Consider the following 27,833-nt stretch of genomic DNA (forward strand, 5'->3'; position numbering starts at 1 on the left):
TTAGGTACCAAGTCAACTGCTGCATGTGGTGCATCAAAAGCATTGAGTGCCAGGCTACCTAGCATATGGGTGCCAATCCATAAGCCTTTTTTTTCAAACAAACTTTATTAAGCATTTATAAATCATACACAGTACAAACAATTGTATGGGTCTGAGAGGCTCCAGTTCCATCAGTCTCTGTGTTTGCATAACATTTTCTCCAAACGTTGTAATATTTGGCCCACAATATGACAATCCATGTGGAATTTGCTGTGTCTACTCACCCTATGCTAAATGGCTGCTTCTAATGCCTTATCACTCCCATTTCGTTTGGCCTCACTGTGCCTCACAGTTCCTTCATATCCTGCCCAGCGTGCAAACTCCCCTCTCCATCTACCTCTATGGAGACTTCCCCTTGCCTTCCAGTGTCTAGTGATGTCCCTTATTGCCAGTATGAGACCCAAGTTCTGAAATTTACTTGTGATCTTATTCCTGGAGTTATGTGGTAATGTATGCAACAGGCAGTATCCTGGGGTCATATTCGCCTCTTTTTCTGTTTTTCAGTAAGTATTTTCATCACTTTCTTCCAGAAGATCCCTGTCTCTGGGCAGTTCCAGAACATATGTAAAAATTCCACTTCCTTCTCCCCACAACGAGGACAAGCCGCCGTTGTCGTGTTGAAGTACTTATTGATGCGCTCTGGGGTGAGGTACGCTCCGTGAAAGACATAAAAAATTACCAGCTGGTATCTAGCGTTCCTAGTAATCTTCCTGACCCGCTCTGTCAGTACACCCCTTTCTTTCTCTTCTATTGGTTCCCCCAGGTCCCCTTCCCATTTCCATTGTAGTTCAGTGAGGGGTGAGTGTCGCCCGACTCAGTCTCCTATACAGGCAAGTTACCGCCTTAAAAGTCCCTGTTGCCGTTACCACATTTTGGCACCCTTCAGCCAGCCAACGGTGGCTCTGTAAGTCCGCTCCCCCAGTGCTTATGTATCTCGGCAGTCAAGGCAGCATGTAGCAGGAAGTCTCCCCCGTATCTCATATCTCTCACTGAACGCTTCAAAGGGCAATAAATTGCCCTCCTCATAACCAGTCCATAAGCCTTATGCCATGCCATTGTGCACCAAGGGTGCAAAGACATCAGCACTATAGGAGGCCACTTTTAGAGGACATGACATGTTATAACTCCTCTCCTTTTGCAAAAATTGCCTCATTATTTGTTTGTTCTCAACACCCCCCTGCTTAAAGCACCCTAGAAAGTTGCCTAGTTATGATCTGCTGTAGAACTAATCTAACATGGGGGTCAAACCTTCAGTTCATGGCGGCCAGGCCAATGTGTTCTTGGTACAAGGCTGCTAGGCAGATGGGGAACAAGCTTCTTCTGAACTCACCATACAGTCACTAAACCCAACCTAAGAGACAAAGGGAGAGACACCTGCCTACCCCTGCTCGGTGCATGCCATGCTCCCACAATGCCCACTGCACCTCATCCTAAAAAACAGATGCACTCTTTATCCTTTGCATCATTTAGTGCAATATCACTAATGCACAATCACTAAATACATGGAATAAACGCACAAAATAATTCACAGAAAGGAAACGCCCTGCTGCTTGCTTTAATAACAAACTACTTAGGTTTATAGTCTGCCATTCCAGCAGCAAGCAATGTATTGCGACTTATATAGCGCACGTATCGCCCGAAGGCATCAAGGCGCTTGCCTTGGGAACCCGTCCCGGCTTTTTCCCTGTGAGATAACCCCTACTGGGCATCCCCAAGGTGAAAGCCAGGCATCCCGCAGCGGGTGGGCCACCGCAGAGGAGATTAAGCAAGCTATTGCCCAGAGTTGCAGCGTGGGACCCCATGATTAGAATAGGCACTGAGGCGAGAATTATCGAGTCCGTGGACATTTTGGGCTCAGGACCCTGCCGCGTCAGGAATTGAACCCTGGTCCCGGGCCAGACCTCTGCATCAGGGTCTGCGGCTCTAACCAGTGAGCCACACTTCTCCACAAGCAAAGCAAAGCAGTCTTGCTTACACACATTCTTTAAGCCAAGCCAGAGGCACAGAATTAGGCAGCAGAATTTCTAAACATACACATAAAATGCCCATTTAACCTGTATTCAAAGACAGTCGATGAACGTACAAATGGGTCAATTACTTGTACTGCAAAAATTAATTGTTACAAGACACTTAAAGGACTTTATTTGAACATACATTTATAACAGTTCAACTGAGCTGTACACAAAACAAGATTGCATGTTATTAAAAAAGGCTTCATACAAACCTTAATATTAAGTCACAGTCTTTTTGCAGAAGAACCAGGAGGAAATATACAGAGCACTCAGGAAATGTAGGAGAGTATTTGAACCGGGTGCTCCAAACAGCAATTAAGACTAATCTGGACAATATAGGAGCACACCCAAAATACTTTATTCATTGGTCATACTGTTCGTTTAACTGAAACCACTCGAGTGATAATGTTCTTGTTTATATTCTCTTGATGTCACTCACACTCATTAAGCCCTTCCCTTTTGGCAGCAGTTTTATAAATAAATGATATTCTTCTGAACAAATGTAGTGATTTAATAATTTAATATTTGATGCTGTCATACAACCATTGTTTAAGTTAGCATGCACTTTGTTTTGTGTGTAGCATCGTTAAACTGTGTATACATATAAGTTCAAATAACTTCATTTAAGTGTCTCATTAGAATAAATTTTACGCACTACAATTAAATAATACAGGTTTACTTTCAGCAATTGGGTTCACTTTATACATAGGCTGGTGGGGGCATAGTTATTTTTTTACACCGACTGTGTTTACTGTTTCGACCCTCTTCAGACAATGAAAGAACCTAATCCCAAATGTTGACAGAATTAGGGAGAAAGTAGCAAAGTATAGTAACATTTGTACATATCAAGGATTTTGAGTCTTCAGATGTATTGTATACAATGAAGCTAAATTCACACGGGTGTTTGAAAACAATGGGGGAAATGAAATGTATTCAAGGCTTGCTGTCTACAACCGAAATGAACAAGTAATAAACAAATGCTGTGTGGTTATGTACCTGCACAGATCCAGTCATTGGTCTTCCAAGCGACGAGGTCAACGGCAACCTCCCCTAATTAAAAAACAAAAACAAACATTTATTATGTGTTTTAGTTTCTCTATTTTAAAAATATTTAACTGACAGCATGAACACAAAATGAGAAAAAAAACTTGAAATATGGGATGATGCAGGTTTGTTCATTGGATTACAGGTGTTCTTGTCATTATTTTATGAACCGTAAAGGGCAATTATATGAGTCATAAAAATACATAGAGATCAGAATAAATGTATCTAACTATGTTACAAATATTGGAGATACATATTATGTTATATTATATACATATATATATATACATATAGTGCTCTGTAAACTTTTGAAAAAATATAAATACATTTCCTTACTTATTACCACTTTAATAAAGTGGAAATAGGTAGGGAACAACAATAAAACCTACTACTTACCTATATCTAAGGCTCTAACCCAGAACACAGTCAAAGTGTGCTGAGAACGACACGGCTGCCTTTTACTTTTGAAAAGGGAGCCATTAGCCGATAATATACTGCCTTGTGATCGGCATGTACCGTGGTATACAATGTCCAATATATATCAACGTGTTTGAAACTTATAACATTAACACTATTTAATTTTTTTTTAGCAAAAGCCAAACTTCCACCTTATAATCTATTTACTGCCAAATTTCATCTACATATACCATTCAGCCACTTTCACGCTACGTCTTTTTAAACTAGACTCTACTACAAAACACACAACCCCACTCTGTACTATTCGACTCTACGCCAGGTCAAGCCATTCGCTTCTACGCGACTCCAATGTACACTATTGCACTATATGCCATTAGACTCTTCAACACTCCACTCTACGCCAATCCCATGTATGGTATTCTACTCTACGCCATTGCACTTTACGCTGTTGCACTCTATGTATCCGCACTCTATGACACTTCACTCTATGCAACTCCACTCAACGCCACTCTAAGTCAGTTCACTCTACGACATGTCACTCAATCCTACTCGGCTTTATGCCACTCCACTTTACGCCACTCCACTATACGCTATTCCGACACTAGACGAAACAATTTGAAACACTTTTTATTAAAAGATAAAAAACAATGAAATTCAATGAAAAAAAAGAAAGGATAAAAAATTGTTCCAGTTAGGAAATGTTACTTATTCTTTCCATCCAAACCAAACCTAAACATCTCAAACAATAGAATTTCTAAACTTATAGTTATACCAAATATTTATAATTTACGTACCACCTTCAAATTACTATAACTCACGCACCACTGTACACAGTGTTGTCAACTTGTTCGCAAAATACCCAGTGCAGTTTGCAGGTTACCTTGAATCATGAGATTAATGACACCTGGCGAAGAGCCAGAACTTGCAGCCAACCACCAACAGCCCCAATTGGATCTGGGTTCAAAGTTGTATCCAGACCATTTTACAAATAATAGGGACAAAGGCGGGGACACCAGCCTGCTCGAGCATGGCAGTTAGACCAGTCAGCCATAGTGCAGTCTAAACCTTTGCTTTCACACTCCTATTTATCTGAATTCATTTTTGCTGGACTTGGGATTCTGTGCACTTTACCATTGTTAACCAGTGCTAAAGTTCTGGTACTCACTCCTTAAAACATGGTAAAATTGGCTTACACCCAGTTGGCATATTTAATTTACTTATTAGTCCATAGTAAAGTGGCATATCATTTATCCAGGACCTGTCAATTAAATGCTACTAGTGGGTCTGCAGCACATATTTTGCTACCCACTTAAGTGGCCCTTTAAATCATGCCCTAAGTTTGTCATTGAAGCCTGTATGTAGTTTTAAATTGCCAAATCGACTTGGCAAAATGCCCCCCTTGCCAAGACTAAAACACCTATTACATTACATATAAGCCGCCCCTAAGGTGGGCCGCAGATAGCCGATAGGGCAGGGTGTACTGTTATTAAAAGTTTGGACATGTACTTTTAAGTTTTACATGTCTTGGTAGTGAAAAACTCACAAGTTCATTTTTCACTACTGGGAGGCCTATCTGTCCCATAGGACAACATTGGGATGCTTATTACATTTAATAAGTTCTAACTTTTGATTGGGAGCAGGTAGGAAATTCATGTTTGGTATCCGAGAATTTGTCATTTAAATTACTCTTTAATGGCAAAGTTGGATTTTAAGTCACAATTTTGAAAATGCCACTTTTACAAAGTTGACATTTACCTGCCCTAACTATTTGGTGCCGGCAGCCTGTTCCTGGGCCATATGCCTGGTGGTAGTTGGCAGATAGACTTTGAATATTCCTCCCAGACAGCAGCACAATAGAGGGAATTATGTGTACCAGGATAAGCCATCAATGGCAGAATGGGGTGTGGTGGCTGGGCTGGGTACAGCCTTACTTACAAATCAATAGGATGTGCCTTGCCTTCACAAAAATAACTTCACACTAAACCATTGTGCATGCAACCAGGCTTGAGTCAGGGCAGGGAGGCAGGAAATGTCAAGCACATCAAAGAGATTTTCCAGAACTTTATCTGACTTCAAAGAAGGCACCAGGTATAAAAGTAAGATGCCAAGGCCCACTCTTTGCTTCACTTTCTGGACCTGCTGGAGGGCTCTCAGAGGACATCCTGCTGCTGTGGCCTGCTGTGTACTGCAGATGGCTGCTTTGCTGCACATGGAAAGCCGGCCTTGAACCCATTGATGCATGAATGAATGAAAGTGTTGCTTACAAAGCGCACTGTCACTCCTGGAGGAGCATCCTGGCATGCAATGCTGCTTGAGCCCTGTTCCACTGCTGGAACCCAGGACTACCAGAGTGACCCTAAGGGCTACTTGGCTGGCCTCCTGATCAGGGCCTAGGGGTCAGAAAAGGTTCCAAGTATCTTGAAACCGCACCTGGACCCAGCCTGAACAATTCTGACCCTCCAAGTGGTGTTGCTTCAGTCTCGGACCCTTGGGAGTGGAGTTAAAGGTGCACCATTAGCCAAAATCCAAAACTTGGGACTTATAAAACTTTTGGCTATCTGAGAACCAAGAGTAGACTGGGACATACCTGCTTGCCGATCCCCCCCAAGGTGCACTGCCAGTCGGCCTGATTTCGGGGCAGCTCCTACTATGTTTTTCTCTGAAGCAGCAAATTCTGCTCAGCGCCTCTTTGTAGAAGAGGTATCCACCGTCGTGGAGCTCTCGTCAGTGACAGCCTGCAACTTTGTCCCGCTGGAGATTTTCAACTTCCAAAAAAGAGACTTAGGGCCTGATTTAGATCTTGGCGGGACTCCCGTCATCTCTCAATGGCGGCAGTTATAAATACTCAGTCGAGCTGGAGGAGTCCTGCCAGCCGTATTTTGATGTGGGCTAGTTGAACCACTGTCCGCACCAACAGACTGTTTACTGTCATGTAAGTGGTGCACCTCCTTTGACACAGCGGACTCCTCAGCTGCCTAAAAGTACTCAGTTGCTGCTAGTACTGCAGGTTTACACCGAGTTTATTTAGATGTCCCTGTTGTTCTAGTAAAAGATTCCTGGAGGAGTGAGTCCCTGGAAGAGTGGAGACTGTAAAGTACTACTTATTAATGTGTCAATACACATATGTTGTGTGTGCTTCTAAAATATATTTAAGTGTGTGTTACAGCTCTTTCTTTACATATTGCATTTCACACAAACAATACACACACTGTTGAATGCACATCCACAGGCACCACAAGCACAACACCCACAACAACCTGAAATATGTTTAAGTGTCAATACAGGTGTGTTCATTTTACCTTGATAAGTTGTAAAATGAACACTAATGCATTACACATAAGAAAATAATTGCATGTAAGAGCAATGTCAAAATACACGAGGCTAAAGCAAATGTCAACACACGATTCATGTAAGGCAATTGTAAAAGAAGCTTATCTCAGATCCCGGCAACAACAGAGTTGAGCAACATCGTGGTCAAGTAGTAACAGCAAAAAGAGGACCTGGACAATGGGGTTCAATATGGAAACAGAAGTGGAAAACATGAAAAAAGGCAAGTTACTACCTCATTTCCTTTGATTCTGCTAACTCAAAGTAGGAGGTATCCCCGCCATATTTCCTCGACGAAAACGGACATCATGATTGGCCCGTCACTAATCTTGCCTGGACTCCCGCCGACAGCCACTTCTGCCTATGACGTTGTCAACACAAGAGACAAAATCTGGCAGAGTCAGTGGCACTCAGGGGGTCTTTTGTCCATGGACCCGCCAACACTAAATAGAGTGGACGGACCGCCAAGTAGATGGGTGTTAAAAACGCCAAAAAAGTGACAGTGGGACCAGATTCGCCAAGATCTAAATCAAGGTCGAAGTATAAATGTAGAAATCTTCACCGCGACTTCGTCCTGCGGCTCCCCGATGAAGATGCCTCCACGTCAGAAACCGCTTCCAGACTTGCCCTGCTGAACTTTACCTTCACATACATTTGTCTACTAAATTTGTTCTAAGTCCGAAGGTAAGCGCAGTCCGGGCCCAATCCACTTTTTGTATCAGACCTGCACTCCATCGTAGTCGGTTATAATTTTTGACTTTGCCCGGATCTTGTGTGACTGGATGCCTACGGTTGGCGCTGTGATCTTTTAGATGCTAGTTTTTACCTTGAACTTTAAAAATGTGTAACTAATGATTGGATTTTTGTTGTTTTGGTGTCCAATAATGTATTTAAATGTACTCTATGTTTCTAAAATGGTGTGAGATTTTTCTTGTATTGTGTTTTCACTTCATTACTGTTTGTTTGCTGCATAATTATTTTACACGTTGCCTCGACTGATTTGTGCCAATCTAGCAGAGGGTTAAGCACAGGTTAATGTATGGACTTTAGTGGTTCACCCTGACAGGGATTGTGGTTGTTGCTTGAGCAAGGTTTCCACCTCACTCAACGAACAACCCAATTTCTCTCACATACAAATACAATAAATGAGTATTCCAAAAGGGATATCACTGCTCTATGTTGCCAGTCTAAAATGTATATCGAAGTGTTTGTCTCAGATGCGCATTGACCTACATTTTGCATTCCAAAAACAGTTACAACTTGGCTTTTACTGCACTGTCAAGGGGGCACTCTAGTGGGATACCATGAATTGAACAAATAATATAGCATAACTAATAAGAATGCATTGGTGTGACAGTAGGAGGTATGCACATTTTTTGCTCAATCTACTTAAATAAATCTTTTCATATACAGATGAGAACTATATTATCAATCTCTTGCAGAATATAATTTTAGTTATGTTATACAATGCAATGGTGGAAGTCTTTTCTTAAAAATGATACAAGTTGCCAAAACGTACCCCAAACGAAGTGCCAACAGGCCGAGCAGCTGCTGTGCCAGGGACTTTACCTGTAATCTTAAGGAAAAATTGTTATTAGCTATTTTTTTAACTGTTACTTGCATCACAAATAGCTAGTTAAAGTGTATCACAAAACTACATCAAAATTTAGAGGCAGGTGAAAATGCTTTCTATGAAATACGTTACATGTTATTAATCTTATGACAATCAGCATTTTATTTTTTAATTAACGGCTTGGAAAAGTTCAGAAACTTATGTTTTGCTGGACAAAAAAACTCCAAATGTACTTTTTGTAGCATTTTGTTACTTCACAAAATCACTAAATTAATAATTCACCCAATTACATTGGTGGAACTATAATTTTATGAACCCCTAATGAAAACTACAAATATTTGCAGAAATGCTAGGCCTACTGATAATGTTCCAGAGACAGTGAATGTCAACCACATTCAGAAGATAGTTGCAGCTTCTTCTATCGTCAAGGCCACCATAAATAAGGAAATAAGGTGGACTCCTTCCTGTAGCCATTGTGTTACTTAATGGTTCTGTGTACCACTTGGAGGCAACAGGCGTTTCTTTGAAGAGCAAATAAATGGAAGAAAAAGCTAAGCAGCATACAAATCATCCAGACAGACGAGATAATCCAAGATAGACAAAAGGAGAGGAACCTGGCACCCCTAAACAATGACCCGGATCCAATTGGAACAGGATTCCAGGAGATGATACTAAAGGAATTCCCTTGAGACCATCAAACTCCCAAGGGCAGGAAAAACAAAATAGAGCAAAGGTAACCAGGAGGGAGAAACTCGCTGCCACAGTTACTGTTGCGTTTGCGACACCTGGTGCTGATCATTCTAGCAGCTTACACAGGGGTAAAAAACACTGTCAAAGAAGAATAAGCAGGAAATACATAAAGAAAGCTACTCTGCCACAACAGAAAGGAAAAATAAACGTTTGCAACACTGGTGTGGAAGCCATGTATAAAATAGGCAAAACAAACTATGTCACTTCCTGTACCTGAAGAATAGATAACACTAAAAGGAGCCATCTAGTACTGAGTCTATGGATCTGAAGAAGTTTCAGAAATTGTATTAGATGAAGGATGGGAGGCAAGTGATAAATTAGAGAGCACTGAGATAGAGTTAGAGGTAAGAGCATCAGCCTCCTTCCATAGATAAATGGGACAAACATGAGGGTTCCCGTTTGTTAAAGACCAAACTTGCATTGTGGTGTCCTGCTCCATATAGCTCAAGAGGAAGAAAGGCTAACACCCATCTCCTACAGGAAAGAGTGGCTGAGTGTTAGAAAACATGTTTTCTAAAGGTCCAGGGAGAATCAACAGACGTACTGAGACAGCAGCAGCTTAACAGCGAATGGAAGTCAGACTCAAAGCTTCAGACGCCATGCCTACACTGCTGTGCATTTGTAAATGTTATACTTAGTTTGCATATTATATCACCAAATAGGCTTCTGTTCTTGTTCCTAACTGGTATCTTAGTTGTACACATTTTAGAATAGCTAACATCAGCTTCTTTGAACTATTAGACCACTAACTCATATCAAGTTTACACCTGTAAATAACTATTTCCCAGAACTGGTAAAAAAAATACACCTTCAGATACGTTTTCATATTGCAGGTTTATTGTTTAGTGTTTGGAGGTGATATGTTTAGTTAATAGTGCTATACAACTGTTGTCAATCGATGTTGTATCTCTAAACATCCTGGACATAAATTCTATCTAATATGCCAAGTCTTTCATAAAGGCAAATTAATTTCTTATACGGAGCATTTCAGAAAATCTGGGGTTTGTTTAAAAGTCAATATACAGCAAGAGATCTTACATAGATTGCCTTTCCGCTGCTGACATCAGACATCTTGTCACACCACCTACCTACATACAAAAGCAAAGATCTTGGACCACCCTTGATCATCGCTAGAACTGCCAATAAACTTGACTGTCAACATGCCTATTGTCCTTGACCTACTACACTCCATACCCTGCCAATGAGGACAGACAAACCCAGTCAACCAACAGTTCTTCCCCTTCACAGGGACATCTGGCAGTGTATCAATGCCCCCTAACTACTCTCTTTAGATTACTTTGGACAGTGCTGCCTTACTCAACGACCAGGCTTCAAATTACAAGCCTTGACCAAGCAGAAACCATGACCACGGTTAAACCCTTTCATACAATCAAGAGGGTATAATACTAAAGAGCTTACAGCAGAATGACTTCCGTCACAAGGCAAACAAAATAAGTGGCAACAAAAACTACATTAAAAAATAAAAACTTGATTGGGGGAGGTGGGAGTGGGGGGGGGGGGATGGGGTGTTCGTATTTTATGTAAAAGTCTGACGATGTTATTATTGATCAAATACTGTGTGCAGCAAACTCCGGGGATCGGAGCTATGCATTCTTTGTATGTGCAGACAAATAAAACGTGTTTAAAAAAAAAAAATCTTGAAAATGGCGAAGGCACTTGTCACCTGCATGGGTGCAGAAATAGCACTCCTCCAAGCATAGGGTTGCCCCCAAAAGCATAGGAAAATTGCGATTCTCCTATTACCATGACCAGAGAATCTGGATTTCATTAAAGACACGGAGGCTAACATTATGCATACAACTTTTAATGCAGACCCAAGCAGCCGCATATGTCATAAAGTAAAAGTTCTATACTAGAACATAACAGACCAAACAATAGCAGTAATCACTAGGAAATCAGCCTCTTTTAAATGCGGCTCCAAGCAGATAAGTCATGTTTTTTCTTATCCTCCTTATCATTACTAATTTTATTCATTGTTATCTGATTATCTATCTATTGTAACCCATATATTATCAACCTATACATATTGTTTACACTTGCCTTCTCTTTATCTAACAAGCGCTTTACTTTTCAAATGAGTTTTATTTTACCTATAACTTGTTCCTTACCCTATCCCTGATTCGGGCACCCGTTCTCCAATTTACGGAGATCGGCTTCCCCTCATTGCGTACCCCCCTTTTCGCCGCTTTTCACCACTATTTAGGCATGCCTATGTGTTTTATATTTGCCGATTTCGGGTTTCGCTGCTCCTAAAGTGCTTTTATGAGCCTTCACGTGAGGCATTTCTTACTTCGTCCTTCAGCATATTTCGGGACTTCCCCTCACTGCCGCCATGTCTCCGAGTCCACCGGGACCCGAGGAAAGACCGTTGGCAACACACGCGCTGCGTGTTATGCTTGCCTAGGTACCTTCCTCGATCCCCTTGTTCTAGATAGGAGTTTCTAAGCAACAGACTGATCGCGCTCGAGGAGACAAACAGTTTCCCGACGCGATCAGCTGTTTTTGACCACAACTACCATTTTTCTTAGCGCTTTTACCAAAACTATCATTTTACCTACATTTTATTTAAAACGATTGCTTAATCCAACTCTACCCTCACACTTTAACAGTTTTAACACTGTTTTGTATCCCTTTGCTATATATACTAAGTATTAATTAAGAGTCTCTTCGTCCTACTGGACCCTCCCCACCCAAACCTGCTATATTGATATATTTAAAAAAAAAAAAAGGAGTAGTGAATTATATTCTATTTAAGCACTATATTTAAAAATTAAAAAAAAATTATTATCCTTTAAGGCATCAAGGCATCATATATTTTATTATAATTTTATTCATGTCTGATTCCGACTCAGATCAAGCTAACGCAGCTGAATCTGACTTTAATGATGAGTCTATCAGGAATCTTATACATAAAGAAATGAGATCTTGCATGTTCTCTACTCTCTCTCAGGTCATGTCCTCCAAGAGATCATTCCCTCCCGGAAGGGATGACTTTAATAACGTTGACCTTGAAAATGAGAACACAGAAATAAGGGGTAAGAGGCATAAAAAAACTAACAATATTGATTTTACCCCAGAGAGCACGGGAGGTCCTAGCACCTCAAATTTCACGGGAGGTAATTTCACCTCACTTGCCTCAGGTGTCCCTAGCAGCACAAAATCAAAAGGTGTCCTTAGCGGCACAAAAGTTTTGGGTGTCCCCCGCGACACATATTACCAAAGTGCTCAGAATGATACCAATGATGATCTCAATGATGATGCCTCAGAAATTCAAGATGAATATATCCTTGATCTAGATGAAAATGACGAAGATTTTGACTCACTTCTCTTTGGTAGTGACGTTCCGTCATCTTCTAAGGATAGTATTTTAGAACCCTTGGGTGAAGAAATGTTTTCCCATCTTAATATTAAACACCCTAGAAGTTCTGAATGGACCCCCATGACCACATTTGTAAGCTTATCACTAAGTGGATCAGAAATCCTTTGGAGAGGGAGACTCGAAACCTTTTGAGAGCCGAATGCTCCAGACCCTCTATAGAGGGTAAAGTTTGCCAAACCCCAAATCTCGACCCCGAGCTAATCACTTATCTATTTAAGCTCGGCAGGGACCCTCGTAAAGGACTGGAAGGATCCCTAAAAATAAGCCAAGATAAGGTTTTAGACATCCTGGGTCCCTAGACTAAAATAATTAACGCGGCAGAGGAAAGCTACCTCACCGACTCCCCTCTTGATACACTTTCAGTCCGTGGTTGGAGTCAGAGAGCTCTAGTCTTGTTGGGCAATGCTAATGCAGGGCTCAACTCAGAGAGGAGAAGAGTGGTTTTAACCAAAATTAGCCCCAAACTAACCGATTTGGCTGACAAGGAACCTTCTCTTAATCCCAAAGGTCTTCTCTTTGGTGAGGACTTGATTAAAAGCCTTGGTAAATATGTCAATAACTTTACCGCCTTGGATAAGGCCCATCAAAACATGAAGAAAGTATTCAATTCTAATAACCTTTTTGGAAGGGCCGGAAGAAGGGGCCAATCTTTCGGCCGCTTCAACCGACGGCCCTTTTCTAGATCCAGGGGTTATGGCGGAAGAGGATACCAACCCCCCAGCCAACCTCCATTCTATCCCCCGAGAGGAAGAGGCTTTCGTTCCAGAGGTTTCAGAGCGAGAGGAGCTCCTGCCGACACCAACCCTCAAAATGAGTACTCCTTCCCCTCTCCTTTCTTCGAATCCAAGAGTGGGAGGCAGACTGAAGTTCTTTTACCACAACTGGAAACTTATCACACAACATCCTTGAGTTCTAAATACCGTAGTTGGTTTCTATGTGGATTTCTTTCAAACCCAGTTCAGAATTCAATTCCGAAGGCAATTCCACTTACTTTGGATCAAGAAAAAATAATAGAGGAAGAAATTTCCTCAATGCTCCAAAAAGGTGCCATCATAGAAGTCCCTATGGAATTTCTGAGGTTTGTAAGCACTCTTTTTCTCGTAGAAAAGAAGGGCAAAGGTTGGAGACCCGTTATAAATCTCAGGGAACTCAACAAATACCTTGTTTACAGACATGGTAAAGGTGATAAGGGCAGTCACCTCATCTCTAAGAGAAAAAGGTATTCGTCTCATCATTTATCTAGACGACATCCTTATTCTTTCTCAAGATTACAATCAGATCATTCAAGATCTCAAAACTGTTGTAGACCTTCTAGAAAGTTTGGGTTTTATCATAAACAAGGAAAAATCCATTCTTTCCCCCTCCAAAACGATGGAATTCCTCGGTTTCACAGTAGACACAAAGAATTGTCTTCTTCTTCTTCCTCAAAAGAAAATCTAAAAAATAAGGAAAGAGATAAAACATGTCCTGAAACAACAAAATCTCTCTTTGAGAGAACTAGCCAGACTCTTGGGCCTTCTCTCTTCTTCAATTCAGGCTATCTTTCCGGGCCCCTTGAATTATCGAGCCCTTCAAAGAATAAAGACCAAGGCTCTCAAATCAGGTCTCTGGTACGAAGACCGCGTTTCTCTAAACCAGGAAGCTGTCTCAGAACTGAATTGGTGGTTAGACAATTTGGACGCATGAAATGGCAGGGCGATCTTTGGTTCAGCTCCAGACTTTATTTTGGAATCAGACACGAGCCTTCATGGCTGGGGTGCCTGTCTCCAAGATCAAAACACTGGTGGGATCTGGTCTCAAGAAGAATCCTTTCAACACATCAATTATCTGGAATTGACCGCAGGGCTCTATGCTCTAATGAGTTTCAAGCACTCTCTTCAAGGCAGATCAGTCATTCTGAAAATGAACAACATGTCCGCCGTTGCCTACATAAACGGCTTAGGTGGCACCAAATCGGAGGACCTGTCAAACCTGGCCAAGAAACTTTGGATATGCTGCCTGGAACACAAGATCTCTCTGAGAGCAGAATACCTTCCAGGGAAATCCAACCTCTGTGCAGATTAGAATTCGAGCTTCCTCATAGATTACAGCGATTGAAAACTCAACACTTCTGTCTTCAATTCCCTCAATCACTTCTGGGGTCCTTTCCAAATAGACCTTTTTGCCAGCAGACTGACTTTCCAACTGGAAAGGTATTACAGCTGGATGCTCGATCCGGGTGCTCTAGCGGTGAACGCCTTGCTCCAATCCTGAGAAGGGATCGTCGATCGTCACGAAGGGCTACCTACAGAGGCATAGACCTTCCTCCTCTTCCCTCGCAAACTCCACAAACAGCAGTTTCCACAGGATGTTAATGGCCATATTATATGATACTGTGTTTTCCCTTTTTCAACTTGTATCTGTATCTAAAAATGCTCGCCAGTGTGGGTGGGGTGGGACAGTCTGCATACATTTTTGGTTTTCACTTTTGTTGTGTATACAAAATATACCCAATGATATTTCCATTTTTGGAAATATGTCATTATCCTGTATGAAAAGGGTTTAGGTCTGGCGATTGCCTGTGGGGTACTTTAAAAACTCAATAAAATATGTTTTTTTTAAAAGCTTGAAGAGCCTCTTGACAACTTGCTGGAAGCTTATCACAGAGGCCTGAGCATTATACTACTATAGCACCACTTCCAATATAATCCAAGTGCTTAACAACACTGTTAATCTTTCTCCCTATTCCCTAAACAAACACAATGCATGGAAAAGATTTGCTGCATTCACACACAAAAAAAAAATGCAACAAAAAAAAATTTCTTTTGTCACAGAGGCCCTGGCTATCTAGCGCCTCACACGACAATTATCTTCTTGACACTCTTCAAGTGCTTAGATAGTCATTTCTCCATATGGAAAAAGTTATTCTGGAACTACAGTCTCGCCCAACTACTAATCCTGGGACTAAATATATAAAAGGCAGTGACACAACCTGATGAGAAGGCCAGCACCCAGCTTCAGGACTATCAATAAGGCTAGAAGCCTTGGTGCAGCTTGGAGACTGCAACAATCCAGGTGCTGGGCAGTACATTCCATTTCTCCCAAAAATGCATCCACTGCCTCCTCGTCCTGTTCCAGCTCTTATCTTTTCATATGGTTGACCCCCAGGCCTTTCTTAACACTTTCTTCTCCAGAATGGATACTGGCAGCAGTATGCTGCCACCATTGCCTTGTACTTGAAATACAGATTTGGACACACTCCTCAAGTTCGAATCAGATTTCTTTTTCCCCTACAAGGAACAAAGAGGAGTACAGCCTTTTCTCTTTCATTTGGTGATAAAGGCTTTACAAATTCTCTGAACCTCCATTATTATTTCTGCCAATACGTGAGGTTTTGAAAGTTGATTGGTCTTACACATGTCGAGAGCAATATCTGGGACCTCTGGTTCCATGGATATAGGGTTATAACCACTGTACGGTCTGGTTGATAAGTCCCTTATATTTGAATAAGACAAGAAGGCACAGAATGTATCTATCACTTGGACCACGCATTTATGTCTGCAGCATGGGGAGTGGCGGTGCCCACTCAACTTTTTTGTCTGGTTGGTGATTGTGTTCACTGCCTTGGGTGCTGCTTACCTATTTTAGGGGCTGGCAGAAGGCTAGGTTCCTTCCTGTGGGCTGGGAGGTTTGCAACTCGCTTCTTTGCCTGGCAACCCCCTGCGTGGAGCATGGGGAGCACAGGCAGCACGAAGTTCCTCCTCCGAGGCAGTTTCTGTCTTTGCAAGGTAGCTTTGTGCAAGGCAGCACTGAAGGAAACCTGCCCTTTCAAACGTTTGCTAGAACTGTCCAGAAGCAGGAATCCAGCACATGAATTACAACCTTCCAATTCACCCGATCCAAGATGGAGATTTCCGTTTTGCTTCATTCAATTTAAGCCCAATCCAAGTTGGCCACCTGTTTTCTGTTGCTCTTCTATTAGAAAAGGATGTCCAATGGTTCTGTGGGGTTTTTGATGCGTCGCAACGTAATCAAGTACTTTTGGCAGGTTCTATACCCTCCTTTACTCTATTCTTGTCTTTATTTTCCCCTTTTGCGAGTTCCTTTCTTCCAGTACATTCTACTCTGCATTGCCTGTGTGCTGCTCTCCTCTTCATCTCATAGGTGGCACTGCAACACAAATGGTTCCGACTTTTATTCCATGCTACACTTTGATAGACATACTAACGCGGAGGGTGGGTGGAAGTAATGTTCATGTGGAGTCCTATGGTTGCTCTGTTGAGATAAAGGAAATGGAAACACATGTTGGCGACGCCAATTGGGTATTGGCTCATTCGAAGCACGGCTCTGCTGCCTTGCTGCCAAGGTGAACACAAACCTGGCAGTGAACTCTGCCCATCTCTAGACCCTAGGCCTTGGCTTAACTCTTTCTCTCTCCTCAGTTCCAGCCCACGCAGTTCTCGCTCACTCCCACCGACACCGTCTGCTGGCCTTGCGGTCATTCAATCTGGAGCGGGGGAGTGAGGCGGGGAGGGTGAGGCGCGGTCATTCAATCTGGAGCGGGGGAGTGAGGCGTGAGCGGGGAGGGGAGGCGCAGTCATTCAATCTGGAGCGGGGGAGTGAGGCGGGGAGGGTGAGGCGCGGTCATTCAATCTGGAGCGGGGGAGTGAGGCGTGAGCGGGGAGGGGAGGCGCAGTCATTCAATCTGGAGCGGGGGAGTGAGGCGTGAGCGGGGAGGGGAGGCGCAGTCATTCAATGTGGAGCGGGGAAGTGAGGTGGGTGCTTTTAGCAGGCCGGCAGCGTAGTCATGCGACTGGTCCTTGGAGGTCGCCTGAAGGCCGACGACCATTTAAGGACCACCTGGGACTGGCATGCACTGTAAGGAAGAAGGTGGGAGCCCCGAGAAGGCCCCCGACGGCAAGGAGGGTTTAGGCAGGGGAGAGTCGACTGTTTGGCTTTCCAAAGGCCCCTGGAGGCCCCTTGAAGGCGCGTGTGCTTACACCCGTAATCATTTCTGTTGATTGGGCATGAGGTGTGAGAGGAGAGCTTAGTGCCCCCCACAAGGGTTGAGCCGGCAGAATGCAGAGGTGGACCAGCTAGGACTGTGGTGCAGAATTTGCCGTGCTGCGTGGTCCCTGCACCTGTACTCAGCTTTGATTCTGGCCCAGTACAGAGGGCCTGCTTTAGTGATAGTGAAGTTTTAAATTTGTACTTTTAAAACCTACACAAGACATCAAGATATACCGGGTGGTGCTGGACAATAGTGGTCATTGTCTTCTATATTGCGCATGCAGTTAATTATGGAATAGCGGATTCAAGGCCATTGTGCGGCATTGATCTCAGTAAGACGTCTGCATGGTTGTTGCCTGGTCAGAGCCGGCTCACTGAGAGGCTCTGCCTACAAGGCTACAGGTTACAAGGCCTCAGACATCGCAGAGGCAGTTGGCATTAGGCCGGTGCAGCTTGCTCCTCTGGGGTGGCCAGAACCTGTGTATAGTCTGCTCTGCCCTGTTCCTGGCCTTAGCAGCGAGAACTCTGCAAACTATTTAGAATAGCACTGCTGTGCAAAATCTAGCCTAGGGCGGCGGTGTGTAACTAGAATTTTCTACCCCTAATTTTGACTTTTCTCAATTATGGTGCGCTCAGGGGGAACTCGGGGACAGGGCATCATTGTGCCAACAAGAGGGGAGGTGGCAAAAAAGGCAGCTAAGCAGCTCGGGAAAGAAAGATATGTCCACTTCAACTGAGGGTTTGGCAGGTGATACTTTGACGCTATCGGGGCTCTCATCCGTTCCCTGTCTGCTCCTTATCTGTCACATCGACCCAAGTGCTCTAAGATTACGGACTGTCTAAACAAATATAGTTCCAGCACCAATAGTGGGGTTATGAGTCTCGTGCAGCATGCTTCTTGTTCTTCAACTGGCGATCGCCTTGCGTCCATAAGTGATGAACGAGGTGTCGACCCTCCTGGTACTTCTAGTCATTCTGGGACACATAGCACAGTATTAACTATTCCTTTTCGGGCTCACGCTTCGGATGTAGATAATCAGCAGAGCAATTTATCATTCTTGGAGACAGCATTCGAGCATTCAACTTTCCTTTTATTGGATACAGATTCTGCAAATGCGGGAGAAGCCAAAGGAAGCAAACTATCAAATGCCCTGAATAGTCTGGTACATCAGATGACTAGCCCAATCTAGCAAATCGCATGTGCTCAACTAACAGACTGGAACAATACCACTGAAAATGTTGCATGTCATTTGGTCCCTCTACCGGCTACCCCCTTAGCCCAATTAAGCTTAACTTACAGTCTGCAAAACCTCTGACTACTAGACAAGAGAGCATATTCCTACAGATGAGCTTTGGACTTATGACTTTGGTTCTTCATGTCACTCGGACCTTATGTCTTTATGGGAAGAATGTAACCCACAACATAAACTTTTCAGTAGCCAGTCGGAAGGAAAAGCCGTGCATAACTGAGGTGCCAGAATCTGGAATGCCTTACTCAACAATTTCGAGACTGTCTCAGCATCTCCATCTTATCACTCTGACAAACTCGAAAAGCAAGTGGATATTTTAAATGCTCTAGCAACCCACATTGTGGGAATTGATGCAAACTCTGCAGCTTCAAACAATTTGATTACATGAGTCCAGTCAGATCAGACTGCTGCAGATCACTACTGCCACTGCCCCAGTACAATCAATTCCCTAGCCAGGTTACCCAAAATGTTGGACATTATCCTTGATCCAATTTCAACACCTGGCTAACAGACTGGTACCATCCCAATCCAACGATATATGAAGGAACCAAGCTGGGCTTCTGTTTTATTTAAAAGCACTTCTGAAGTCCACGGCTCGCAGGCTTACCCTGCCCTGTCATTAGACCTGATATCCTTGAGGCATCTAAGGGACCAACACTTGTGCAATTTGTTACTTCAGAATCCGGACCGTCAGGCATTAATTGTCAATGACGGCGTCACTGGAGCACTTTCAACCATCTCACAAGATGACATTACCAGGGCCACCATTCATGGGGCCGTGTCTGCAAGTCAGCAGACAGCTGTTATAGAACTACCCACAAAAAGGGAGCGCTAAGGCTTCAGAAAGCAAGACATAAGCGAATAGGGCGGTAGGAGTTGGTGGCAGCTACTCTAACTCCGCTTGGCGCTGACCTCACACAGCCACGCTGGGCTAATGCACAATATTTCTAAGAGAGCTGGAAATTATTTTAACTTCGTTTTTTAAAAATTACCTGTCACTCGTAATATTTTGTCACAAACCCCTATTGACTGTTTTAAAATGTATATTGCTCCTTGGTAGACTATTAGAGGCACGCTGTGTTCAAAACTCACTTACTTGCACACATTGAGTAATTGTGTTCTACTTCCTGACCCCTGAACCGGCACTGCAGCACTGCAGCCAATCGCGGTGTGTGGAGGGTGGGGCAGAGTCGGACCACACGGAGAGTCGAGCGGTTAGCGCTCTAGACCTCCGGTTTTGAAAGGCTATTTAGGCAGCGAGGAGGCAGGCGCATTTGCGGTAGGAGTTGGTGGCAGCTACTCTAACTCCGCTTGGCGCTGACCTCACACAGCCACGCTGGGCTAATGCACAATATTTCTAAGAGAGCTGGAAATTATTTTAACTTCATTTTTTAAAAATTACCTGTCACTCGTAATATTTTGTCACAAACCCCTATTGACTGTTTTAAAATGTATATTGCTCCTTGGTAGACTATTAGAGGCACGCTGTGTTTAAAACTCACTTACTTGCACACATTGAGGAATTGTGTTCTACTTCCTGACCCCTGAACCGGCACTGCAGCACTGCAGCCAATCGCGGTGTGTGGAGGGCGGGGCAGAGTCGGACCACACGGAGAGTCGAGCGGTTAGCGCTCTAGACCTCCGGTTTTGAAAGGCTATTTAGGCAGCGAGGAGGCAGGTGCATTTGCGGTAGGAGTTGGTGGCAGCTACTCTAACTCCGCTTGGCGCTGACCTCACACAGCCACGCTGGGCTAATGCACAATATTTCTAAGAGAGCTGGAAATTATTTTAACTTCGTTTTTTAAAAATTACCTGTCACTCGTAATATTTTGTCACAAACCCCTATTGACTGTTTTAAAATGTATATTGCTCCTTGGTAGACTATTAGAGGCACGCTGTGTTTAAAACTCACTTACTTGCACACATTGAGGAATTGTGTTCTACTTCCTGACCCCTGAACCGGCACTGCAGCACTGCAGCCAATCGCGGTGTGTGGAGGGCGGGGCAGAGTCGGACCACACGGAGAGTCGAGCGGTTAGCGCTCTAGACCTCCGCTTTTGAAAGGCTATTTAGCCCCTCGTCGGCCCCAGCACGCAGCGTTGGCGCGCAGGGTGGCGCCTACTCCTGCGCCTAAGACGAGCCGAAGACCAGCCCGTCTGCGCCCGTCCGCGACAGGACGGGGCCAGGGGCAGGAGACTATTGTCATTTTCTCTTATCAGCAAGATGAATCTCTGTAACAGGCGCCTAACCTACTCCTCACAGGTATTATTAGGGCTGAGGGACCATTTATTCAAGATATGCGATGGTGCCTCTCAAATCGCCCCGGAGGGACCCTTTTCATGCTATATCTGTCACACACAGTTCTGCCTTGAAGCAGTGGTCAACTGTCATCAGCAGGACCCTGCCACAAGACGATGTGATTCATATAGTAATGTCCCAGTCAAGAGCACTAATCCCCCTCTGGGGAGCAAAAATCTGCTCTGCAATGTGCGCTCGCTAGTGAAGCATGATATACAGGTATGGGACATGATTTCTACAGAGAAACCGGATTTATGTTTCCTATCAGAGACGTGGCTTAAGCCGCATTCTGTTCCTGCCATTACATTAGGGATCCCTATAGGATATAAGATAATTAGAATGGATCGCCCTATCAAAGTAGGAGGGGGAGTAGCAATTGTATATAAGGAGGAGCTAAACATTACCATTCTAGAGGAAATCAGTACCCCACGGATGGAATTACTGATTTTTAAACTTACCACAGCATTTAGGGAAATTGGAAGGGGTGCAGTACTGTATAGACCCCCAGGCCCTAGTGGAATGGAGGCTCTTGCGCCATTTATAGAAGATAAGCAGAACTTCCTATTAGTAGGAGATTTTAATATGCATAGCGACTCAGAGAAATGCTCAGAAGCTACAACCCTCCTAATGGATATGGAACACTTAGGTCTTAAAAAGATTAATCAGGGACCCACTCATGAGGCTGGCCATACTCTGGACTTAGTATTCTCCAACTTCCCCTGAACCACGTGTATGCCCCCCACCCAGGTCGAATGGACGGACCATTTTATCTTAAAATTTTATACTGACGCGATGGATAAGCCACGCACACAGCTGCCCCTGCCCACTAAAAGAAGACCCTGGCACAAACTCACGACGGATAATTTTCGTGAAGCCTATCAAGCCCCCTTGATCAATAATCATATAGGAACCATAAACTATGAACTCGATCGGTTTGAAAAGGCAGTTAGCAAAGCAATTAACCACACTATCCCTCTGAAAAATTATAAACCCCGCCAGGCAGCCAAACAAGAAATTTGGTATTCCGAGGATCTGAGACTGATGAAACAAAAAACCAGAAAGTTAGAAAAAGTTTGGAGACAGTCTCAGAGACTGGAGGATAAACAACACCACATAACCGCCCTTAGGTCTTATCACATGGCGATAAGGGCAGCTCGGAAAAACCACATCGCGATGCAGCTCACCAAGGCAGGGAAAGATTCAAAAGTCTTATTTAAGATCTTACAAACTTTTACCAAGCCTGGGGCATGTGAAACGGCTGAGGTTGCATCCCAAACCTATGCGACGGGATCTCCCAATTCTTTAAGAAGAAGATAGATGGTATCTATGCTAAAATAACGACCTCAAAGAATACTGAGGCGGTTGATCCCAATAGTCTTTTACATAATAATACACAACACAAGCCACAGGCTAGGTATCTAAAGAATGTTCCCCCTATTTCCTTAGAGGAAGTCCTTGCTCTAATAACTGAGATTAAAAGTGGCAGCCCGAGGACCTCATCCCTGCACGCATTATGCCCATATTGGCGGAAGTTCTGGGCCCAGAAATACAACAGTTAATAAACTTGTCATTAAGTACGGGAGAGTTCCCGAGGGACTGGAAAAGGGCACTTGTGAGACCGCTGAGGAAAAATACCACCATTCCTTGGACGGAACTCACTAACCTGAGACTCATTTCTCTCCTTCCCTTTATGGGTAAAGTGATTGAGAAATTTGTTAACAGACACCTGTCCAATTATGTTGAGGAGACAGGTGGACTGGATCCATCCCAGTCAGGCTTCAGGCCGAGACACAGCACCGAGACCACCTTGTTGTCAGTCGCGGACGATCTGCACATGTTCCAGGATAAAGGTCACTCTGTTATCCTGGTTCTGTTGGATCTGTCCGCGGCGTTTGACACCGTGTCACACGATATCTTGACCACCAGGTTTATTAACACCGGCCTGGAAGGTGAGGCCCTAGTGTGGCTGAGGAGCTTCCTGACACACCGCACCCAAACTGTCACCCTGGGTGCCTATCGGTCAGAGGAGTTGGAGATCTCGAAGGGGGTACCACAGGGCTTTTGTTTGAGCCCTACCCTGTTTAATATCTACGTGGCCCCCCTAGCGAACATCATGAGGTCCCATGGGTTCATCCCTGTGTCTTATGCAGATGACACCCAACTCCTCTTCCCTTTTACACACTTCACCGATGAGGTCAGGAACTCCTTCTCCCAGGGGATGAAGGCAGTGGCCCACTGGATGGCATCTAACTTCCTGCAATGTAATGTTGCCAAAACGGAAGTGATGCTGTTCGGTGAGGCCAAACTTCTGTGGTCCCCTGATGGGTGGCCACAGGATTTGGGACCAGTCCCGGAGCCTAAACAGGTGGTAAAAAATCTTGGTGTGCGTATGGATCAGGAGCTGTCCCTGAAGCAACACAGTAATCAAGTGGTGAGCTCCTGTTTCCATGTCATCGGAATGTTAAGGAAAGTGTTCCCCTTACTCCCTGACTCTGCCAGAAGGACGTTAGTGCAGGCCTTGGTATTGAGTCGTAATGGGCTGCTTCTATCCACTAATGAGGGAGTAATTGCCAGGTTACAGGTAGTCCAAAATACTGCGGCCCGCCTTGTGCTAAACCGGCCCCCCCGCACTCCCTCCAAACCCCTCTTGAATACCCTGCATTGGCTTCCTGTCAAGAAAAGGGTGAAGTATAAGACTTGCTGCATAATACATAAGTGTCTTCAAGAGAAAGGCCCTGGGTATTTGAGGAATACATTTCTCCCCTATAAACCTTTATGTTCTCTAAGATCCAGTGAACAAGCTCTGTTGCAGGTCCCAAGAGCAAAAAAGACCAGACAGGGCGGCAGAGCCCTCTCAATTGCGGGCCCTAAGCTGTGGAACAGCCTCCCAGTTTCTTTAAGACTCTGTAAGGAATTTCTTCCGTTCAGGAAACAATTAAAAACCTTTCTATTCCAAAATTATTAGATAGGATGTTACCCACTGTATATGTGTAGGAAGGATGCCAAAGGCGCGGAGATACTCCTTCGGGAGGTGATCCTAGCGCGTTACAAACCCGCAAATAAATGGCAAGTAGCATTCTGCACTCTTGTGCAAATCCTGTGCAATTGGCCTCTCCAGATAGATTGCGGCCCAGCATGCAAGCCAGCCATTCTATCGTCTCATGGCAAAGTGCCCTTCAAGGCAATACAAACATATTCATTGTTTCAATGCAATCCAGCACCAAAGCTTGATCAAAAAGTGGACATTGCCAGGCGTGGTAAAACTTTAATTTTAGACAACAAACTTACAGCCAGGGTTTTGGCTCCTACATTGCTTATTTCATATCCATCAACATCAAACCTTCATACTGGTAACACACACTCTGAGGATTCTACTACTGTCACTGCAGGAGTTAATATGTCTGTTCCATCAAAAGAAGGTATTATACCTCCATATCTTCAACTACCAACAGAACCGCTAACCCAATTAACAGCAATATCAGAACCTGTTTATCAGCCCCTTATGTCCAAAGATGACTTTGTGTTTTTTTCATTCCCACACAGATCATCAAAGGCCTAATACTCCAATAGTCCAGAATTCTCCTTCTAGCAGGATTTCGCTGGTTCGACCAAATACTATGGGGAATAACAATGAGGCAGCAGAAGCAGTAAAACAGAAGTCCGCATGTATTCCAACTTTCCGATGAATAAGTTTGAGTTTATCGTGCATTGTGTCTCTAGGGGTAAACATGACAACATAAACTGGAGTACAAATTTGAAATTGCTTAGAACAATGATGAGCACTAGACACAATAATTCCACACATCTGGATTCAATAGAGTTAAGGGTAAATCCAAATTTGAGAAAGAAAGACATTAGTATCATAACCTGGTCTCCTCTGGATCTTGCCAACTTTGTTTGGCAGCTCAAGGATAACTTTTTTTCATGGGGAATTAAGCTGGTGCCAGTGCTTCCTCCTCGTTAGGCCAGCCCATTGTCGCAAAGTTCCAGCAACTCTAGAGCACTAGACAACGAGTTTCTGAAAATGAGTCATAGGTTCATCTTTTTGCAAGCATATACCCACATCCTTGATAGCCATATGTGTGTACACAAGGGACATCAACGAGAAGTAATTACTCAAACATGGCAGGCAGAAAGTGATGTAATAAAGATGAGAACCTCGCAACTGTCTTCTCGCACGTGAAGCCATTGTGGGAAGTAAATGGTTATCTCCTCTTGTGTGGAAATCCACCTTTTCTGCTAACTTTAGTGGAAAGCGACCCGCGCCGTTTGGGATCTCTCCATCTTCGTACATAATCCCAGCTCAAGTACTTTATAACAAATGCAGTGTTTCTACAAAACTTCCTTTTCAACAAGCCTTGGGTAGCTTTTACATTGAAGGGGACCAGGAACCTGACACAAGACGAGCAGAAGCAGCGGATAACATCATACTAATTCTATCTTTAAGTGGTTGTGAGTCACTATGTTATTATTATTGGCAACGCCTTGAAACTTTAGTTTTCAGTGTGAAATGTGGCTGGCTTTAAAGGGAAATTTGAGAATCAGTCATGGTTAGTCTTGGTGAGCTCCTTGGTGAGCTCTTTTGTGATATTATGCTTTCAGGAGACATGGGCCCTGCCACCTCTTCATATAAATGGTTTCAAAGCATTCCACTTACCAGCCATTAATCCTCATGCGGCCATCCCGAGGGGAGGCCTGGAGATTTATATCTCGGCCATGGTTAAAGCCAAACAGCTCATACTTCATTTTATCAGGTCCCTGGTCTTGAACTTATGTCTGGTTTTCAAATCTGCATTTTTAAGTTTTATAACAACATTCCAATGGCAGATAGAGGTAGCATTTTGTCAAAAATAGTTATTTTAAATTCCATCTTTGCCCCCCAGTGTACAAAGACGCCTGTACGCTTGTGGCCTGACAGTTTCTGAAGGGAAATCCATATTCAATTTTTCCCTAATATGCTGGGCAACAATCTAATTTATTTGATGAGGAAATGTAAAATGTAAAATGTTTTGCCAATGAACACAGCACTATGAATGGCTTTTTCTCATAAACTTCTGTGGGCAAGGGCATAGGCTCTTGAATCGCTATATTTTACTATCTACCAATTTAGTTGCTAATTGGGGAATGGCTACTATATAATCTTGCTGTAAGTGACCATCTTCCCCAAAGACTAGTTTAAGATACCTCTAATTGGCAGGAGGCACTTTGTTCCACCAGAAGAGTCACTGGTATCTCTACTCATAAGAAACAAGGTACCCGCATTAAGCAAGAGTGTGTGAATGCAGAGATGTTTACATCTCAATTGGTCAAGGGCAATCATAATTTTTTTGATATCTGTCTAGTGCCGAGTCCGATGGGGCTAACATAAATAAAGCGTTTTCACTCTCTCAGAGGAAGTATCAAGAGTCCAGTGGAGGGCAGTACATGAGAGACCTGAGAAAAGGGGATGGCTTGATGCAACTTACTCCAGATCCCACAAAGAGTTAATGGCCTTTCTTAACAGGGGGCCTACGTCAGTCCCCGAAGTTGCTTGCTGAAGCTAGGCTTATAAAAGGGTGATTGCTGAAAAGCTAAAAAGCCCTAAGATTAAAAGTCTGGGAGGATCTCCAGGAAGCATGCTCTACGTATGGCCAGAAGGCTTTTTTTACTATTGTAAATCAGCCGTTCTTCAACCCCTTCCCTGCTGCCGTCGGCCATTGACCGTCGCGAGCACTACCTTCGTAGTGCTGCGCACGTCCAACAGCCGACGCGGCCCCACCCGCGCAAGAGAACGTCCGCACCGCCGCGGAATTACCGCTGCGGTTAACGGGTTAAAAGCCACGAAGAACTTATGATTGAAACTGCTAGATCTGGCCACGATTAGGCTACTTTTTTTGGGAGGTTTAATCTAACAGTGATGTAACAGATATTGATATTGATTCCCGCACCACAGCAAAGGATTGTTTCCTCCCCAAGTTTTATCCCTCATTGAACAATTTGATAGTGGCGATTAGATCTAGCCAAGTGGGAATGCCCCTGGCCCGGACGGGGACCGCTTAGACCTTTTTTTAAGAGCAATTGAGATCTGTGGGCCCCTTGATAGCTAATGTTTTTGAAACTGCTAACTGCTAGCACGTCCACCAAGATTCTATCATGGTCAAATTCAATATTTGTACCGTTCTTCAAGAAAGGGAATCAAGAGGACTCTAGTTGTTATTGCCCTATATCTCTAATGGATTCTACTTTGAAGCTTCTGGGACCTATTATACTCTCCTGTCGGGTGGTATGAGCAGAGGAGAATGGGCCTTCGTGGATATCAAGTATGGGTTCAGGAGAGGGATGGGCATGGGGACAGACGACCAATAAATTAACATATGCCTTGGGGACATGTACAATCACCAAGCGTAGTGCCCTGCATTTAGCTTTCATAGATCTGTTCAGTGCCTTCGATTAAGTATCTCACACAAAACTATGGGGTATAATGGAAGACCTGGGCATTGACAGATCCATCATTATCCCTCAGAATCTAAGGTAAACCAAATCGAAACTAGCATTTAGGAAACTGTTAAAAAGATTCCATTCCTTTTTTAAAAAACTTTTTTTACTACAAACTCTTCTGTATGATACCCGGTTGTCATAGAGCCGTTAGGCCCTTCTGGGTGGCCATGCGATCGAGAAATCCCAGAATAAAATAACACCATCAGATACATTTATTGTGACTCAAATGTTAAATTAAGGTTTGGGCTGTGGGACAG

General features: G+C 43.7%; 1 protein-coding gene across 2 annotated transcripts in view; it reads right to left on the reverse strand.

Annotated features, from left to right (window-relative positions):
- IFT88 (intraflagellar transport 88) overlaps positions 1-27,833 on the reverse strand; it is a 536,518-nt gene that overhangs the window by 415,019 nt on the left and 93,666 nt on the right. For both annotated transcript variants that reach the window (XM_086935210.1, XM_086935211.1), the window contains exons 4-5: positions 8,359-8,415; positions 3,048-3,101 (exon numbers count right to left, since the gene is read on the reverse strand). In XM_086935210.1, the coding sequence (XP_086791336.1) occupies positions 3,048-3,101; positions 8,359-8,415 (111 nt within the window). The remainder of the gene's footprint in view (positions 1-3,047; positions 3,102-8,358; positions 8,416-27,833) is intronic.

The sequence above is a fragment of the Lissotriton vulgaris genome, chromosome 8 (genome assembly GCF_964263255.1).
Source record: "Lissotriton vulgaris chromosome 8, aLisVul1.2, whole genome shotgun sequence".
Classification (NCBI taxonomy): Eukaryota; Metazoa; Chordata; class Amphibia; order Caudata; family Salamandridae; genus Lissotriton; species Lissotriton vulgaris.